Source organism: Rhinatrema bivittatum, chromosome 3 (genome assembly GCF_901001135.1).
Source record: "Rhinatrema bivittatum chromosome 3, aRhiBiv1.1, whole genome shotgun sequence".
Classification (NCBI taxonomy): Eukaryota; Metazoa; Chordata; class Amphibia; order Gymnophiona; family Rhinatrematidae; genus Rhinatrema; species Rhinatrema bivittatum.
Window position 1 is genome coordinate 286,721,987 of NC_042617.1, and position 19,575 is coordinate 286,741,561.

Here is a 19,575-nt window from a genome sequence, read left to right on the forward strand (position 1 = left end):
TTGAAACGTCGGTGCATTAAATTTCTCTGGCACCCATACACCCATTGCTCTACATGCTGCAATGTCCTGATAGCAAGCCTGTGGACTGCCTGCCTGGACATTGGCCTCTTGCCTTCATTTGCTTCAGTGGCGCTGGTCATTTTTCCCAGACGGCCAGTTGCAAAGGCAAATTGTGTACACATTGCCTCAGTTCCAGGCCAAAGCCAAACAAGTTTCTTTCCAAGAATGTTCGGACTTTGGATTGCCAGTGTCCATGTCAGACAGTTAGCTGCAAGGACTCAGTGATCTCTGCCAGCTGCCTGCCACTTAGATTCCTTTCACCCAGGGACTTATGCTACTGTATCTCTCCGTCCAGGGAGTTGGGCGGGGGAGGGGGAGAACTGCTTTGGACCAGCTTTGCAGTTCTGGCAGTCTAACAGGCGGACAGAAAGAAAGACGTCCGCAGAGAACTATTAACATGGTTGCTTTGTTTATGTTACGGTCCACTTGTTCACTCACTTGGAATGTTTTTCTTTACTCGTTATTAATATGTATAGTCATGCACATTCCAAGCAAAGTGGAAGGTCCAGTTCATTCAGAAGGTGTGAAATTGGTTGTACACACACACACACAAAAAAAAAAAGGTATGTGATTTCCTCCCAAAATATATCCTATATGAAACAGCGATGAAAGCAAGTCTCTCATTTTATTTTGTAATAGCAATGGTAGGTTTTGGCCAAGGGGCTATTTAATGGCCTGACTGGTTTTAAGGGGTAGCATCATGGTGGTTTCTATGATATGAGCTCCAGCAGCATGGAGATCTTCTCTTAATCCTGGTTTGTCAGAGGCAAACAGGGATTTTACTGAAGGAAAAAATGGAACCGTGGCCCAAATATGCAGGGAAGAAACAGGACCTGATATTATTTGTCCCTAAGGCTTGGCTGGTTTGGAGGTTCTTAGCTTTGTTCTGGGCCTTTAATTTCTTCAGCAGGGAACTAGCTACTAATAATGGTCTATTCACTGAGATATTCAGAGGTTTAAAACACACACTAAATCGCATCTATGTATCTATAAGGATCTCCCAGAGGTAGAGTATTTCCATGCCTGGAGGGTTTCCCAAAGATATCCATGTTATAAGTAAAGTAGTATGATTGCCGGGATAGGAGTAGTAGCTCTAACACTAAACTTTCAAAAGGGAAACTTTGATAAAATGAGGAAAATAGTTAGAAAAAAACTGAAAGGTGCAGCTGCAAAGGTTAAAAGTGTTCAACAGGCATGGACATTGTTTAAAAATACAATCCTAGACGCGCAGTCCAGGTGTATTCCACGCATTAAGAAAGGTGGAAGGAAGGCAAAACGATTACCGTCATGGTTAAAAGGTGAGGTGAAAGAAGCTATTTTAGCCAAAAAAGCATCCTTCAAAAATTGGAAGAAGGATCCATCTGAAGAAAATAGGATAAAGCATAAGCATTGTCAAGTTAAGTGTAAAACATTTTTAAGACAGGCGAAGAGAGAATTTGAACTGAAGTTGGCCGTGGAGGCAAAAACTCATAATAAAAACTTTAAAAAATATATCTGAAGCAAGAAACCTGTGAGGGAGTCGGTTGGACCATTAGATGACGGAGGGGTTAAAGGGGCTCTTAGGGAAGATAAGGCCATTGCAGAAAGACTAAATGAATTCTTTGCTTCTGTGTTTATAATGAGGATGTTGGGGAGATACCAGTTCCGGAGATGGTTTTCAAGGTTGATGAGTCAAACGAACTGAACCAAATCACTGAGAACCTGGAAGATGTAGTAGGCCAGATTGACAAACTAAAGAGTAGTAAATCACCTGGACCGGATGGTATGCATCCTAGGGTACTGAAGGAACTCAAAAATGAAATTTCTGATCTATTAGTTAAAATTTGTAACCTATCATAAAAATCATCTATTGTACCTGAAGACTGGAGAGTTTCCAATGTAACCCCAATATTTAAAAAGGGCTCCAGTGGCGATCCAGGAAACTATAGACCAGTGAGCCTGACTTCAGTGCCAGGAAAAATAGTGGAAACTATTCTAAAGATCAAAATCGTAGAGCATATAGAAAGACATGGTTTAATGGAACACAGTCAACATGGATTTACTCATGGGAAGTCTTGCCTAACAAATCTGCTTCATTTTTTTGAAGGGGTTAATAAACATGTGGATAAAGGTGAACCAGTAGATGAAGTGTGCTTGGATTTTTAGAAGGCATGTGACAAAGTCCCTCATGAGAGGCTTCTAAGAAAGCTAAAAAGTCATAGGATAGGAGACGATGTCCTTTTGTGAATACAAACTGGTTAAAAGACAGGAAACAGAGAGTAGGATTAAATGGTCAATTTTCCAGGTGGAAAAGGGTAAACAGTGGAGTGCCTCAGGAATCTGTACTTGGACCGGTGCTTTTCAATATATTTATAAATGATCTGGAAAGGAATACGAAGAGTGAGGTTATGAAATTTGCAGATGATACAAAATTATTCAGAGTACTTAAATCACAAGAGGATTGTGATACATTACAGGAGAACCTTGCAAGACTGGAATATTGGGCATCCAAATGGCAGATGAAATTTAATGTGGACAAGTGCAAGGTGTTGTATATAGGGAAAAATAACCCTTGCTGTAGTTACACGATGTTAGGTTCCATATTAGGAGCTACCACCCAGGAAAAAGAACTAGGTATCATAGTGGATAATACTTTGAAATCATCAGCTCAATGTGCTGTAGCTGTCAAAAAAGCAAACAGAATATTAGGAATTATTAGGAAGGGAATGGGTTAATAAAACGGAAAATGTCATAATGCCTCTGTATCGCTCCATGGTGAGACCGCACCTTGAATACTGTGTACAATTCTGGTCGCCGCATCTCAAAAAAGATAAAGTTGCAATGGAGAAAGTACAGAGAAGGGCAACCAAAATGATAAAGGGAATGGAACAGCTCCCCTATGAGGAAAGGCTGAAGAAGTTGGGGCTGTTCAGTGTGGAGAAGAGACGGCTGAGGGGGGATATGATAGAGGTCTTTAAGATCATGAGAGGTCTTGAATGAGTAGATATGAATCGGTTATTTACACTTTCAGATAATAGAAGGACCGGGGGCATTCCATGAAGTTAGCAAATAGCACATTTAAGACTAATCGAGGAAAATTCTTTTTCACTCAATGCACAATTAAACTCTAGAATTTGTTGCCAGAGGATGTGGTTAGTGGTTAGTGGTTAGTGTAGCTGGGTTCAAAAAAGGTTTGGATAAGTTCTTGGAGGAGAAGTCCATTACCTGCTATTAATCAAGTTGGCTTAGGGAATAGCCACTGATATTAATTGCATCTGTAGCATGGGATCTTCTTAGTGTTTGGGTACTTGCCAGGTTCTTGTGGCCTGGTTTGGCCTCTGTTGGAAACAGGATGCTGGGCTTGATGGACCCTTGGTCTGACCCAGTTTCTTATGTTCTTATGTACTTGGATGCACAGAAATAAAGGTGATCTTAATTTCCATGTATATTGCCAAAAGATCCGCCTCCAAAATTTCACTGCTGAGAGTTGATGCAAGAAAGGAGGAGGAGGCAAACTGCAGAAATATTCTATTTCTGTTACATTACTGCAGCAATAAAGATAATAAAAGCACAAGACACAGTGAACAGAGAAGCGTCCTACTGGATAGGAGACACGTGGACATGGAGGATGGTGTTTGGCAATCACAGCAGTACTTTGCATTTACCTACCGATATTCCTGCTTTATCGTCTCCCGCTGAGCTTGCCTTGGTCAGCCATTATTTGCACTATGGAATCCCTGGGGTGACTACAGTTGTGGAATACAGTATATAGGATGATTTATATCCCACACCTACTCCAGCTGTGAGCAGATAAGGTTGCAAGGCCTCAGAACAAAGGGCCAGCTCCTCCCTGCCCAGGTATCATGAGTCACAGGTCTCCTGCTACTGGGGAGTCAGGAATGTGTGCAGCAAAGCCACAGGGTGCTCACAGGACTAGTGCCTGGGACTGATGCAGAACTTTGCAAGCAAACTGCAATTGTATTCCCAAGTGCTCTGCAACCCCAGAAAAAAAAAGGAGAGACAGGAAGGGGCAGCCTACCAAACAATCCTGCTTCTCAAAGCACTTCATAGACACACGCAGTCCTGCTTGCTAGAGCAACACCTCTAGCCCCCAGTAGTAAAAGCTTATGGAGCCTCCACAATGGTAGAGGATAGCCTGCTGATTCAGATTTAGGAAGCTTTTTTTGGCATGACAATTTGTACATGTGCTGCTAAAGTAATACGCTCTATCACGCTGGGTGAGGAGGCTGGAACCCACTCAATAAGATCCTTTTGTCTTGCCCTCTTCTGGCATTGTAGGTGTAATACAGTTCAGTTAATGAAAGTGTGTTCCTTTCCCTTAGATATGTCAGAAAGGAAAAGCACAATTAGAAGCTGGTGACTGGTTCGCTACCAAAATGCCATACTGCCCCTGGCTGTGTGGCCACCTGCCTTGACTCCAAAGATCAAGGCATGGGCTTAGTATCATCACTGTTGCCATACAGGAGGGCGCACGCTTTAGAGAGAACAGGGTGATGCAATGTCTTCCCGATCCTTCACTGCTTGCTCAACCCTGTCCTGGTATTACACAGAGGCTGGCCAAGCGAGTTCAAGTTCTCATCAGAGGGCAATACTTACTCACAGGTACTTACCAGTAACCCAGGCAAAATGGCCGCAGCAAAAACTGCACCCCCCCATACTCCCCCGCCCCCCCCCCCCTCAAAACACGTCTAAATGCAAGCGTGGCTTCCATAGTACTTGCACTTATAGTCACATTGAAAAGTGGCGAGTGTCTTTGGCTCAAAAGAGGCAACGAGGGCAGCACATTTGATTTTCAAACTAGAAGTGAACTATTTTGTGTTACCCGCAAATATCAGGTAAAATATACGGGGACTCTTTCAGTAAGCGTGCTTTTTGCACAATGATCGTTTTTACAGAGAAAGCACCAAGGGCAGTTTCTCTTGGAAAATGTGTGTAACGTAAGTGCAGTAAAAGCACCCATGCAGCTAAGCCACCACATGGGCTGTTCGAATATTGCTCCCTGTGCCAGCTGGTCACCATGCACACACAATGTCGGGTTGGGTTCAAGGCACCTAAAATGGGGCATCTGGGCTGCCTGAGCAGCTGGATCTGTTTCCAGCAGGCTGCAATTACAGAAATTAACCAGAAGCTGATCTCGCAGAAATGCGGGCGCTCAAGCAGCCAGGTCTTTCTGTCTGGCTACTCGGATGTTTAGGCTACAGCCATGCTGGTATTGCTGGCTGTTTAGATTATTGCAAAGCTTTGTGGTTGGACATGGGAGGAGAGAGTGCTGGAGGGATCTAAATGGGGATCTTGTGTGCTCACATCCACCCCAAACAACGCAATACAAAGGAGGAAGACAAAAAAAAAAAAAAGACTGTCCTGGATAAGGAGGAATATCTTGCAGGTGGTCACACTCTGTAATTGGCAGCACTGTAGTCAGAACAGCTGGGCCTAATGGAGGGGGGCCGATTGATCTTTTATTGCTGTCATCTACAATGTTGCTGTGTTGTGTATGTGGCTACTGTATAATCTGCTAGTCATGCTTTCTCGGTGGTCTAGTGGAAGCCCCCTGCTAAACTCCTAGATTCAGAAAGCTTTATTGGTAGGTATGAGAATTTTACAGGTGTTGCCTCAGATACTGAATGTGAAGCTCAGGCTGTATTCTCCCTGATTCTTCTACACTTTCATCTCCTGGTGATGGCAGGGGCATAGGAAGAGGCCTAAGCCACTCATTTCACCAAAATGGGATGCTCAGCGGTAGCGAGGCACTTTACGAGTTAATAAATCTCAGAACACTTCTCTCTCTCACCTTAAGGTGAAAATCAGAGAGACTGGAAAAACCCACTTGGCATGCTGCACTGGATGTGATTTTCCGACCTCTCGGAGATTTCAGCCAGCTTTATTTATGAGTGCTGGAATCAAAATATCCATTATTCCAAGGCTTGTATCTCCCCCAGCTTGTTATCTGGGGTAATCTGCCACCTACCCTCCTACACTGATCACCTCATGCAGCGCCCGTGCAGGACTCTTTGAAAGCGCACCCTTCGCGGGCTGCATGCCCATGGTTTGCCATGAAGGAGATGTTCAACTGCATTTTTAGACATTGTTTTTGGGTCGTCAAAACACTCTGTGTGGTCACTTTTCCTTTGAGCCCTATTAATGATGATAAGCAGCGCTATTATAGTTTTTAAAGGGAAAAGAACCATTTTCAGAAATCAACTCCACCTTCTTATCTTTCAAGAGAGTCTACCTGAAACGAAACAAAGATGATGCCAAATTCTTAAGCCATCCACACAAAGCCCCTTGCCCCCTCCTTAAATGGACTTTTTCTGATTCTTCTTAACCCTACCAAGAGATTACTGCATAACTCAGCTGAGAGGAAGGGCACTGCAGAGCAGTTGGTGTTATCAGCAGAAGATGGAGAATCTATTTACTTATTGTACGAGATGTCTCAGGCCTCATAGTCTCAAGTTCAAACCTGCATGGAAAGGGGGGTACCAGATGCTTTAAGTTGACCCCCCTCCCCTTCCCTGGAACAAGCACGCTCAGAAGAACTGGGTCAAAAGGTACCTTCCAGGCGGTGGGATCTGATTGCTTCATCACTTGTGCCCTCATAGCATACGTGGGTCAACCAGACTCCGTGTGAGCAGATGAGGCAGTCCACACGTCTCTTTCTAACAAGGCTGCTCCCAGGAACTTGGTGGTAGTGGTGGTGGTGGTGGAGGGGGGCCTTCAAAGAAACATTGGAACAGTTCACGGCAAGCCAACCTGGTTTGATTCCCATCTTAGTTCTTCTGCTCCCTGGATCAGCCAGAGCTGGGGACGCTGTGTGCGGGGGGGGAGAGGAAGTCTCAATCATTGTCAGGCTGATACAATAAAGCCGCGCGGAAAACGGGTGCTCGGTGTTGAGCGCCTGCTTTCCTAACACGTGCCCAGCCACCTCTCCTGGGCACACGATAGAATATTTGAATGAGGGGGTCGCACTGCCAAGGAGGTATAAGGGACAAATGTGCACCCCCAGCGCCTCCTTGGCAGTGAGCGTCCAGGAGAGGTGGCTGTCAGTGGGTTAGGAAAACGGACACTCAGTTTTACGAGCATCCCTTTTCCTGACCTGTGCACAGCCACGGGTTAGGAAAATGGACGCTCGTTAATTGAGCGTCCCTTTTCCTAACCTGACTGCTGGCACACTTTTTAAAAAACACATTTTTTTTTAAACCTTTTTGTTCCTCCGGCTTTATATCGCCATGACATTAAGTGGGAGGATGTACAGAAAAATAGTATTTTCTGCTTTTCTGTACACTTTTTTGGGCTGCTCAGAAATTAGCACCTGCTCTGGGCAGGCGCTAATTTCCGAGCATAAACATGTGCGGGTCAGGCGGACATTTCTTTTTTTGATCTGGGGAGAATAGCTAATAGCCTCATCAACATGCATTTGCATGTGATGAGCGGGGGGTTGGATGCGCATTTTGGATGCGCTAATCCCCTTATGGTATAAGGGGTTGTGGACGCGCATCCAAAACCCGCATCCCATCACGGTTTAAACAGCGCCCTCAATGGCCTCTCTGTGACTCCCTAGTGGACAGATTCAGGGATCAAAATTACAGGGGTCTGGAGGAAACCCTGGTGCACGGTCCCTGGCTGAGGTCTTTTGCTGCAATGTCTGGGCTAACGTAAACTGGGAGAGATTATAAAATGGGGGAACTAATCCCTGTCGGTGGTCAATGAAGGTTCATGGCGGCAGATCCCAACCCTAGTCGAGAGTGAACTGGAGATCCAAAACAGCTGCAGGAAACTGATGGGACAAAAAAAAAAGAGAGAAACAGCCCCACCATAGGCAAGTGAAGCCCCGCTAGCACCATAATAATAAGTCATTCATCCCTTATGAGCTCCTCGACGCCATCTCCCAGGACTGCAGCTCCCAACTTTCTGGTTTTTTGTCCCAAAGGTTTCCTCCTGCTCCTTTGTACTTCCAGCTGAATCTGAACCAGCCATGGAAATCTGATGCCAAGAGCCTTCGTTCACAACTACCTGGAGTTTCCTAACATAGGGGCCGATGCAAAAAAAAAAAAAAAAGCGCTGAAAGCAGGCACTGAAAAGTCAGCGCCAGCTTTTTTAATGTGTGCATGGCGCCCGCAAGTGGGGGTGCCATGCTATATGCAAATTTGGGCGTCGTGCTAGCAAGGAGGTGCTAGGGTCGCTTGCGCGCCCCCTAGCACCTCCTTGCTAACACGAACCCGCGACGGCTGCCGGTTACAAAAACCGACACCGGTAAACCCGGCGTCGGTTTTCATAACCGGCCGCCTGCTAGTAATGAAAACGGATGCCGATAAACTCGGCAGATGGCCGGTTATGAAAACCGACGCCGAGTTTACCGGTGTCGGTTTTTGTAACCGAGAGATAAATGTGCATCTGAGACGCACACTTTTTTTTTTAATGTGGAGTGAATGAGTATTAGCCTCATTCACATGCATTTGTATGCGATGAGCGCTATTGCATTCACTCCGCACGGACGCGCGTTAAATAGGCGCTAATCCCCCTATTGCATTAGGGGTGGATTAGCGCCTATTTAACCCGTGTCCAACTGCGGGTTATAAAGTGTGCCCCATACTTAGGAGCCGGTGTACTAAATAGCGAAGACTTTTGCTAAAATGAGCAGGTTTTCTCGTGACGCTGGCTCATTAAATAATAAACATGTAAATTCAAAGCGCAGCATTTTTCCTTAGAAAGAAAGTTTGCACACACAAAAAAAATGCAACTACACCTCCTTGAAGTTACATTTTGCAAAAAAAAAAAAAAATGCTTTTATGAAATTAATGAGTTGATTTACATGATTTTTCAGCTTATTAGTTGATTTGCATGATTTGCATGATTTTTCAGCTTATTAATAAACGAGCATATATTTTGCAAATGGATTTGCAACTATCAAACTATGCATGTTAAAATGACAAATAGCGCATGCAAAATTTTGCTAACGCAATTATAAGTGCTATTTACCATTTTAATGGGCAAAATGTTGCTTATGAAGCCATTTGTAGCTTAGTACATTAGCCCCCTTTGCTCATTGCATTGATAGTGTTTGGTAAACTGCTCCTTCAGTACCTTAAAAGGGCCGATACAGTAAAGTGCACTCAGGCCGCGCGCACCGTTAGCCCCCATTTGGACACAGATTTTCGACGCGCGATTTTTACCCCTTATACAGTAAGGGGTAATAGCGCTTGGAAAACGCACAACCAACCCCCCCAAAACTAATAGCGCCCGCAACATGCAAATGCATATTGATGAGCCTATTAGTTAGTCCTGTGCGATACAGAAAGTAAAATGTGCAGCCAAGCCGCACATTTTACTTTCAGAAATTAAAGCCTGCCAGCACCGGGAAAGTGTACAGAAAAGCAGTAAAAACTGCTTTTCTGTACACCCTCCAACTTAATATCATAGTGATATTAAGTCGGAGGCCCGAAAAATAAAAAAAAATAAAAAAATCTTTAAAAAAAAAATCTGCCCGCGGCCCGCGGGTGGGAAGCGGACGCTCAATTTTGCCGGTGTCCGTTTTCCGAACCCGTGGCTATCAGCGGGTTCGACCACCGACACCAGTAAAATTAAGCATCGGCTGTCAAACCCGCTGACAGCCGCCGCTTCTATCAATAAGGAGGTGTTAGGGACGCGCTAGTGTCCCTAGCGCCTCCTTTTTACCGCAGGCCCTAATTTGCATACCTGTGTTTAGTGAATCACGCGCCCAGGAGAGTGGCCTGGGTGTGCGGGCACTTGCCGGCTCTCCCGCGCGGTTTACTGTATCGGCCCGAAACATAGGCACTAAATCTGGCCCCTAGGCATCATCCTCCCTGGGTGTTTGGGGGCAGGGCTGTGAATGTTACCTTTATGGCATCTCTAGCCCTGGAGATCACACCAGGGCCCCTCCACATGGTAGTGCATAGCACTTCCCACCGAGCCATTAGGCTAGCCAGTTCCTACCTTTCTGAAATCTTCCCTCACATAACTGCATCATTCTCTTGGGCCCTAGGTTTTAAACTTTTATTTTTATTCCCCCAGCCCCCATCTCCCGTCCCCGTCTCACCCTGCCAGGGACCTGGGAATTTTCATTCCTCACATCTCTGTCTGTCTGTCTCTCTGTCTCTCTCTCTCTCTGGATTTGGAGTTTGGAGCTTTGCTATCTTTTAGGTGCAGGTATCAGTCAAAGGAAAACGGGCACGGCCAATCCAGGCTTGGTAGGGGCGGACTGATAGGTGTGCAAGGAGGGGAGGAGGGAAAGCACAGACCTGAAGAGGGACCTGCAGAGCACTTGAGTGTGCAGGGGACTCCAGTATAAGACAGGAGAGACAGAGCTGACCTTAAACTTGACCGGTGGCAGCCGCTGCTGTCCCTAGCCTCCCAGTTTTACTGCACTTGCCCTCTCTCTCTCTTGTTGCAAAAGGCCAGGAGCACCCCCACCCCCCCAACGCAAGACTGGCAGCTGATGGTGGATACTTAGTGGAATTCTCCGTGCTTAAGTCCACAGGCTTGACACATGTCAGTTAATGCAGGGCAGCCCCTACTTAAGGGGAGGATGCAGGATCTCTGACACCAGGAGACAGACAAATCCGTGGAGGGACCACTGTAGAACAGGAGCATTCTCCCTTCTTGTGCTACTCTTGTCTTTCTTCTCCCTGTAACTTTTTTTCCACCCTTTTTTTTTTTTTTACTGTAAACTTTCTCTCCCTCAATTCCCATCACTCCGGATGGCTTCCACGCTGCATCCTCAGGCAGTGGCGGCCCCGTGCTGGCACGAGTGGGTGTGGTTTTACCTGATCGCCCTGTCCGCAGCCTGGGCCGCTTCAACCCTGGCGGAGGAAAGAAGCGCCGGATGCCCGTCCTGCGGGGTGCCCGCTGCCCTCCTGCAGCCTGGCGCCGAGCGGCAGATCATGCTAGAGCTGGCGAAGCAGCAGATCCTGCAGAAGCTGCACCTGAAGGAGAGGCCAAACGTCACCCACGCCGTCCCCAGGCTGGCCGTGGCTAATGCCCTGCGCAGGCTGCACCTGGGGAAAGCCAGGCTGGACGGGCTGAGAGCAGCCTTCAACTGGGACAGCCAGCCGGAGAGCCCCGAACTGGAGCAGCAGAGTTTCAAAATCATCAGCTTTGCTGAATCAGGTTGGTGTCTGTCTAGCTCTTATTTTTTTCACGGAATTGCAATAGGAACTGGGAGCAGCAAAAGTAGCTGATATGATGCTCTCTTGGGAAGAAAAGCGTCTCTTTCTGGGCCCAAACCTGGAATATGATAGCTGATAAAGACCCCAGAGCCCATCTAGTCTGTCCAATATAATTTCTGCTGCATGCCATAGACCCGAGTTGATCACAGGCTTTCCTTCACTTCTGTTTTGGCTTAGGGACCATCTGTGCTTCTCCCATCCCAAAAGTGTAACCTTTTTTTTTTCTCTGCAGACAGAGGCATCAGCAGAACACTTTTTATAGAATATGAGGAATAATTGGTATCTTTCTATCTTCCTTGCTCTGCCTCTTGTCCTTATTGTTGTTTTACTTTCCACGCAGTATGGGCATTGCCCAAGTAAAGCTCGTAGCGCCATGTGTACCGAGCATGGAGTCCTGAAAGGGGCTACCGTGCACCTTCAGATGGGTACCAAGACCAGGACTGCATGCTGGTGAGATGCAGGGGAGTGAGGAGGACTGGGATAGTGAGGCAAGTCTGGGCAAGCGCGGGAGATTTGCTCTCTGCCAAATCATTTTCAGCTTTTCTGACTGATCTTCCTGTCAATAAGAGGGCAAGTGAAGATGGTCAGACCTTCCATCCCTTCTGGTTCTAGCGCAGCAGTCAGGGATGGGGGAATTCAGTGAGGTTTTGGGAAAGTCACAATCAATAGAAGGTGCCTTTCCACAGAAAAACACTCCTCTGCTTTTTCTTGCTGTTCCATTTTCATCTCACCAGCATAAATGGGGTGGACTGGGAGCACTGACCTGAGCTTTTACGGAACTAAAAACTGAGCAGATGTGATGTTGGCCCGTGGAATGTGAGAAAGCCAGATAATATATCAGTAAGAGGATTGCAGATCACGTCTTTGTCGATCTATGCATTATCCACTGTTGCTCTGTGGGTGGAATTATCGCAAGAATTTGCTTGGCCATGGAGGTAACTACTTACCAAATATTCCCCACACCCGCACTCATTTGTCCACTACACAGCGCCGCAGTGATGCCAGGGTGTCTGCTTGGAACCCAGTAAGTATCTGAAGACCTGTGCCCTGTCCCTCTGCTGCCCTGTCCCCTGTGTAAAAGGCACACCTTCCCTCTTCAGTGACTGAAAGCAGCAGTCGAAGCAAACCTCCTGTCCTCCCCCCGGTGTTTGGAGGGGGGACACACACACATGCATTTTAGACTTTCTTTAGATTTAGTCTCTCTATTTCTGATGGTCAGGACGAACTCCAGGTGAGGTGTGGGGCCGGGGGCAGAGTATAAGCTGCTGACTGGAAAGGGGGTTCCAGCGAGACTGTGAGCTGCTGAATAGTGGGGAGGGGGAGGGAAATGTTGACTGCACCCGAGCTCAAACTGCTTGCTGCCGTACGTGCACCCCCCTAGGCTGCCACATGCACCTCAAGCAGCAAGCACGGGGCCATGGACTGAGGGGGGGGGGGGGCATTGCCCTCCTCGCCCCCTCTAAAGGTTGCCCCTGCTGATGGCATTAAAGCATCATTTCATCCTAGCTGTGGTTGAATGTGAGTGGGACCAAAATGCAACCCTACAAGTTTATAGTGCTATCAAATAGTGCTGTCCGCTATTCTGAATGCTGTTCAGTCCACATGTGCCCTGCTTCAAGCACAAGGCTGGAGTGTCCCCTGCCGGTCACCACAGTACTTGAAATAGGACGTGCATCATCAAATGAAGAAAACAGTAGTAACCAGTCCTGAAATTCTATATTGGAGCCACCATTCAATAGGCTTTCAGGAAGAAATACAGATATTCCTTTATTTGATTTATGGACTTTTCGTGTTGTTCTAAAGTTGGAAAAGGCATAACGCAATAGACCATCTCTGGCTAATCAGGTGTGACTGAGGTCACAGAGCTGCTTATTGTGGTGATTCCTGACATTATAGATGCATTCTGATGGTTACAGTCAAAACAGGTCCCCCTAAAAAGATCCCCGGTCAAAACACTTGCATGCAGCATATAATACCAGATATGGCCAAATGGCCTTTTGAGTGCAGCAGGATGTATTTTTACAGGTGATTAGTGAAGGAGGGAATGGATCTTCCATAACTAATGTATGGCTTCATCACTCATGAACGCTAGAAACCCCTCTAGTCATGAGCAGTAAAACAAAAACTTTTACTGAATGAGTAACCATTCTGTGCATTCTAATATTTATCATCTGTGTGTACCTATTTCTCAGTCTATGTGTAGATATCTATCTAGCTATATATCCATGAACGCCATTATTGTATAATGGAGTTCATGGAGCTCAAAAGTCTGTACAGAGAGGGGTAGATTTTAAGAGGCGCGCGAACAGCCTACTTTTGCTTGCGCATCAGACTCAAGCAAAAGTACGCTGGATTTTAGTAGATACGCGCGGAGCCGCGCGTATCCACTAAAATCCTGGATCAGCGCGCGCAAGGCTATCGATTTTGTATAGCCTGCGCGCGCCGAGCCGCGCTGCCTCCCCCCGTTCCCTCCAAGGCCGCTCCGAAATCGGAGCGGCCTCGGAGGGAACTTTCCTTTGCCCTCCCCTCACCTTACCCTCCCTTCCCCTACCTAACCCACCCACCCGGCCCTGTCTACACCCCCCCCTTACCGTTGTCGGGGGATTTACGCCTCCCGGAGGGAGACGTAAATCCCCGCGCGCCAGCGGGCCTGCTGCGCGCCGGGCCGCGACCTGGGGGCGGGTACGGAGGGCGCGGCCACGCCCCCGGGCCATAGCCACGCCCCGTACCCGCCCCCAAAACGCGGCCGACACGCCCCCGAAACGCCGCGTCGACCGGGCCCGCTCCCCGACACGCCCCCGACACGCCCCCCTCCGAAAACCCCGGGACGTACGCGAGTCCCGGGGTTTGCGCGCGCCGGTAGGCCTATGTAAAATAGGCTTACCGGCGAGCAGGGCGCTGAAAATCCGCCCCAGAGTGTATAAATATTGGACAGATGACTCATTGATAGATATAAAGATATATGCAGAGTCTTTGCGGTATCTGTACAGACTGTCTGTTGAGTTTTATGAACTTCACTATATTATTCTGTAGGCTTTCTATATACACAAAAGAATTGAATTAGCACAAGTTTGAAGCTTGTGAACCGTAGCGCCATTGTTGAGGCTTTAACTTTAGCCACTGTCCATTTGTGCCTCTTTCATAAGAAATGAATAAGTCAATTACTTTAAAAAGTACAAAAATTGCTCTGGTGGTTGCCACGCAGAGGATCTGAGTTCAGTTATTATGCAAGCCAGGGCTGGATTTCCATCTGGCACACCCCTAGCTGCAGAAGCAGGGGATAGAGGAAGGTCAGCGTGAGAAGCGGAATTCTCTCCAGAGATGTGCTACAATCAGTGGCTGCTGTCTTTTCCGTCTTGTGGGCAATTCTCTATCAACTTCAACCCATCCCTTTAAGGGCACATGGCACCCCCCCCCAGGCACTACACATCCCTAGGCAGGTGCCTATGATCTGCCCCTGGATGTGGCAGAGGCAGTAGTCATTAGTCACAGCCCTTGGGACAAGGGAGTCATGGACACGGTTATTGTACAACAGTGACACCTATAGTTATGGGGGAATTCTGTGCTACTGAGGAATGCAGAATTTGCACAGAATTGCAAATTCTGCACAGGAAATAGCAGAAGAGACCCCAGCATGCCACGAACGGCGTGTGCGCAGTTCACGGCAAAGATGCGGCAAAGATGAAGGCCCCAGCGTGCTGCAGGACATGCTCTGCTCGCGGCAAAAAGGCCCTGGTGAGAGTGAATGTGTGTAGAGGAGAAGTGTGTGGGTATGAGAGAGGGGAGGGGGTGTGAGAGAGGAGGGGGGGGATGTGAGAGAGAGAGCAGGGGGAGGGGTTGAGAGAGTGAGGTGGGGGTGAGAGAGCAGGGGGGTGTGAGAGAGACTAGGGAGGGTTACCAGGGGGGTGTGAGAGAGACCAGGGGGTGTGAGAGAGAGCAGGGGGGGTGCCTAAGTGTGGGTGCCAGAGAGAGGGAGCCTATGTGAGGAGATTGTGAAGGAGTGTGTATGTGTGTGAGAGATTGGGAGCTGGTGTGTATGAAAAAGGGATCATGTGTATGTGAGGGTGCTGGCCTGTGTGAAGGGATTGTGTATGTGTGAGACAGAGCCTGTGTGAAGGGGAGCATGAGAGGGAGACATAGGTAGCCTGTGTGAGGATGTATGCATGAGAAAAAAAGGGAGCTTGTGTGGGTGTGTATGCAAGAGAGAGGGGACCCTGTATGAGGGGATGTGTGTGTGCGAGAAAGTGAGGGAGCCTGTATGAGGGTGTGAGTATGTGCACTAGAGAGAGGGAGCATGTGTATGACAGAGGGAGCCTGTGTGAGGGGGCAGTACTGAGAACGGGGTCAAACCCTGGGAGTGGTGATACAGTGGAAGGGGTTGAACCTAGAGGTGGAGGGGAGAGATACTGACAAGTGGAGGAGTTGGGGGCCTGAGAGGGCAAAGTGGCCAGTGGAGTTGAGAGCGTGAGTGGAAGGGACACTCTTACAGTGAATTTCTAGGGAAATTCTGTTCAAAATATGTAAAATTCTGCATCTTTAAGTTATAACTTTTTTCAGTATTAACTTAAACTGTAATTACTTTAAAACTGTCCTGTAAATTGTGTTGTTTTGACCAATATAAAGTTTTCAGAATTTTGCGGGGTTTTTTGGAGCAGAATTCCCCCAGCAGCACACCTAATGGCCAGCCTTAGGCCTCATGATGGCAAGGCTCCTAAGGGAGCGCCGCTGCAGGGGCCTCCAAGGAAGGATTGTCCCTGCAGGGATGAGGTTAAGTACGTTGGGAAAGGGATATAAAATAGGGACAGGTTTTCCGGCTGGTTGAGAATGAAAGCTTAAGTGGTTTTTTAATAGCCCAAAGGAAGTCACTTCCAATTGAACTGAAGCCCAAAAGAAGGAAACTTCCTGGGCCCAAAAAAGTTACCCAAAAAAAAAAAAAAAAAAAATCTATTGTAAGTAAAAGTATAATCTTTCATTCATGTTTGGATCAGTAAAAAAAAAAAGAGCCGGGCATTCCAATTCTGATCCTGAGCTTCAACCTGTGCACACATATTTTCTATGTGCACATTCTATGAAACGCTATAGAATTGTCTAGAGAATGTATCTAAAATAAGGTGACCCACTCTGCTCCGCTGAGAGAGCCCGGTAAGCACGTCAGGCCACCGCTCCTAGTAGGGAATGGATCCCGTCCCTTTGGTGGCACTGCCTTAGCAGAGATCAGCCTATAGGTGGCACTGGCACTTTGCTGCCAAGATGAAAGAAAACTTGATGAAAACCACCCTTACCTAGTCATAGACTAATCTTCTATTTCATAAGACGCAGTCCACTCTCTGCTTGTTGGTACAGTTTTCAGGCAGTCAGGTTTTTTGAGGTTTTTTTTTTTTTTGTTATGTAACTCTTTTTATTAAAGTTTTGAAACAAACCTTACTAACGCCAGCAGCCTTTGCAAACATTAATGTCACATTGTTACACTGGTGTGGGTTTTTTTTGTTTTTTGTTAATATATTCTTTTCTAGCCAGGACTCTCCCAGGGAACTGGCCAGTTTTGTTTTGTTTTTTTTTGTCATTAAAAGTTGGGGTGGACAGTGCAGTAGGACTTTGCATTAACTTACATGCCCTTCTTGGCTGGCCATCTTGTCCATCTCCAGGTTCATGGAGCGAGGCAGAGAACCCACCCAGAGGGGAATGGGAACAGGCATCAAAGAGAGAAATGAAAAAAAAAAAATTAGTTAGGGAAGGAAGGAAATAAAGAAGAAAACAGGCAGGTCTTTGAGCAGTAACTGAATGTTGTTGGCATTAGGCTTAAGTTTCCAGAGTGCAGCTGGCTGAACCCCTCCGTGTCTGCAGTGCTCTGTCTAAGGAAGTCAGCACAATGTTTTTAATAAGGAAAATGTTCTAAATATTCAATCTATCTTGTCATTACACTGCAGATAATTGTCCACAACCAAACTACAATATAAGTACAGCTCAATTACTCTCCAGAATCACTGCTCACTACTCAGCGACACTGCACGTACACTGCAATTAGATTGCTGATACACTAACATGTACTTTGTATTAGGGAACTGATTTCATTAATATGTTTTACTTACATGGGCAATTTTTTTTTTATGTCATGTACTTTACAATATAAAGACTATTCCTGCATGTTTGCTTACAGTCCTCTTAAGTGCTATAACTCCTGGCCTTCCAGAGGCTTGCATTATTTTTATACCCTATTTTTCCTCTTTGCAGAGTATTCAAATGACAGAAAGGCCAGACTGAACTTCCAGTTTACCAGAGAAAAGGGGCAGAATGTACACATTCTCCAAGCCCACCTGTGGCTCTATTTGGAATCCCACAAGCCCAATGAGACAAACCTTACACTCAGCCTATTTTTGGTCCAGGAAGGTAGTTCCAAGCGAACATTCATCAGCGAGAAAGAGTTTGAGGTGAAATGGAGTGGCTGGCAGACCTTCTCCTTGATGCCAACACTCCAAAGCTTCTTCAACAGAGCTGAGAAGAGTTTGAAGTTGGAACTGGACTGCAAGGGTTGCCAGGCTGCCCTGGCTATAGGCAATGCCAGTGACTCCCACCAGCCCTTTCTAGTTGCCCAAGCCAAGGTCAGAGACCATAGTCATCATGTGACCAAGCGGAGCCTCAATTGTGACCAGAATGCCAAACTGTGCTGCCGGAAAGACTACTACGTAGACTTTAGAGATCTTGGCTGGAATGACTGGATTATAAAGCCAGAGGGTTACCAGATAAACTACTGCATGGGTACATGCCCCATGCACATTGCCGGTGCCCCTGGCATGGCTGCAGCTTTCCACACTGCGGTCTTCAACCTCATCAAAGCCAACAATATCCACACGACAGTCAGCTCCTGCTGCGTGCCCACCAAGCGCAGGTCTCTCTCCCTACTCTACTTTGACAGGGACAGCAATATCGTGAAGACCGACATCCCGGAGATGATTGTGGAGGCCTGTGGCTGTAGCTGAAGCCATTCATCTTTGGCTCAGCAATTCCTGGAGGGAAGCTGGCTTCTCTTTCTCACCACTGGAATCCAGGATGGCAAGGGAGGACAAAAGACTAACAAAACAGATTCCTCCAACTTTGCTCCCACCCAAAGGGAAGAAAAATCTAAAGCAAACAGCCATTGAGAAGCTTAAGAACTTGAAGTTCTTCATATACTGTTAATGAAAATGTTTTATGTATTATTTGTGAAATTCTACTCATAAGGTGATAAGACTGCCTAACCGAGTAGCTCTGAAGCCATTGCTTTGGGTTGGTCTGCAAGAGGATTCAATTTGATAACTTGGTCAGGACTAATGTCTTGTGGGGAATAGGATGCTGGGAGAATGTTTTGTTTAGTCATAACTTGCTTGCTCATGCCGTATTGTTGACTATCTCATATAAAGAAGCCGACCATTATATGCTTGGTCATATCATATGGTTGGTTGAGGCATGTTAATATGCTTAATGATGCTACATGATTGGTCATATCAAGTCAAACCAGATGATCAGGTGAGAAATGTCTAGATGAGATACCTGGGCTATACCACTCCTTGAGTACCTCCTGTCACACAATGGCTGCGGCCATTAATTGTGGAGGAAGCTACTTGGGCTATCTTGTGAACAGAGAGAGGGAAATCCATGGCTCTTGTCGCTTTCCTAGACGAGTATATCACAGAGTGAAAGTAGAGATAAGTATTAAGGATCAGGGATTAAAAAAAAAAAGCATGGGACGTTGATTGGAAGTTAAAATGCATCCATCGAGAGGAGCTGAAACATCATGGAGCACAGAGGCACACATTACATCATTATCAGACTCCTGTGCATAACTGCTCATGTACCCCCCTGGGTGCCAATTAACTCAATAGCAACAACTGCTAAACCATGTGGAAGAGGAGGGTGGTGGGAAATAGAGGTACACTATTAAAGGTGAATTTTCAAAGAGATGTGAGTGCATAAAATGGCAGATGCGCGCACAAGTAGCACTTATTCACGCTGGGGCTATTTTATAAACCTTGCACATATACACCCAAGTACCAATGCGTGGATATCTTTGATCACGTAAAAAAGGGGCGGATTTGGGGCAGGTCAGCGGTGTTCCAGGGCGGGGCCAGCATATATGCCTGTAAGTTACAGTTTTATATCCTGCAAACACAGTGCACGTAAGGCTGTTACCTGCACATATTTAGTTCTAAGTAAAGTCTGAATAAAACTATTTATAGCCAAGTACGGACTGCATGGGGGGGGGGGGGGTGGTCAGGGTAAACTGGGGGAGGGGGAGAGGAGTGCAGGCTAAAGAACCAGGTTGGTCTTGATGGCTGAGAGATAGACCGGGAAAACT

The 19,575-nt window shown here is 46.7% G+C and overlaps 1 protein-coding gene across 1 annotated transcript; it reads left to right on the forward strand.

The window, feature by feature from the left end:
• The first annotated feature begins 10,333 nt into the window (after positions 1-10,333).
• Positions 10,334-19,141, forward strand: LOC115087547 (inhibin beta B chain-like). Its single transcript, XM_029594900.1, has 2 exons — positions 10,334-11,184; positions 17,475-19,141. Exons 1-2 carry the CDS (start codon positions 10,776-10,778, stop codon positions 18,218-18,220), a joined length of 1,155 nt encoding a protein of 384 aa, XP_029450760.1. The 5' UTR covers positions 10,334-10,775; the 3' UTR covers positions 18,221-19,141.
• The last annotated feature ends 434 nt before the right edge of the window (positions 19,142-19,575 follow it).

Bases quoted from the DNA above. Each gene is read 5' to 3' on its own strand.
- LOC115087547 (XM_029594900.1), top strand. From the start codon at position 10,776: ATGGCTTCCACGCTGCATCCTCAGGCAGTGGCGGCCCCGTGCTGGCAC. The intron at 11,185-17,474 runs GTTGGTGTCTGT...TCCTCTTTGCAG, and splicing joins CATCAGCTTTGCTGAATCAG to AGTATTCAAATGACAGAAAG.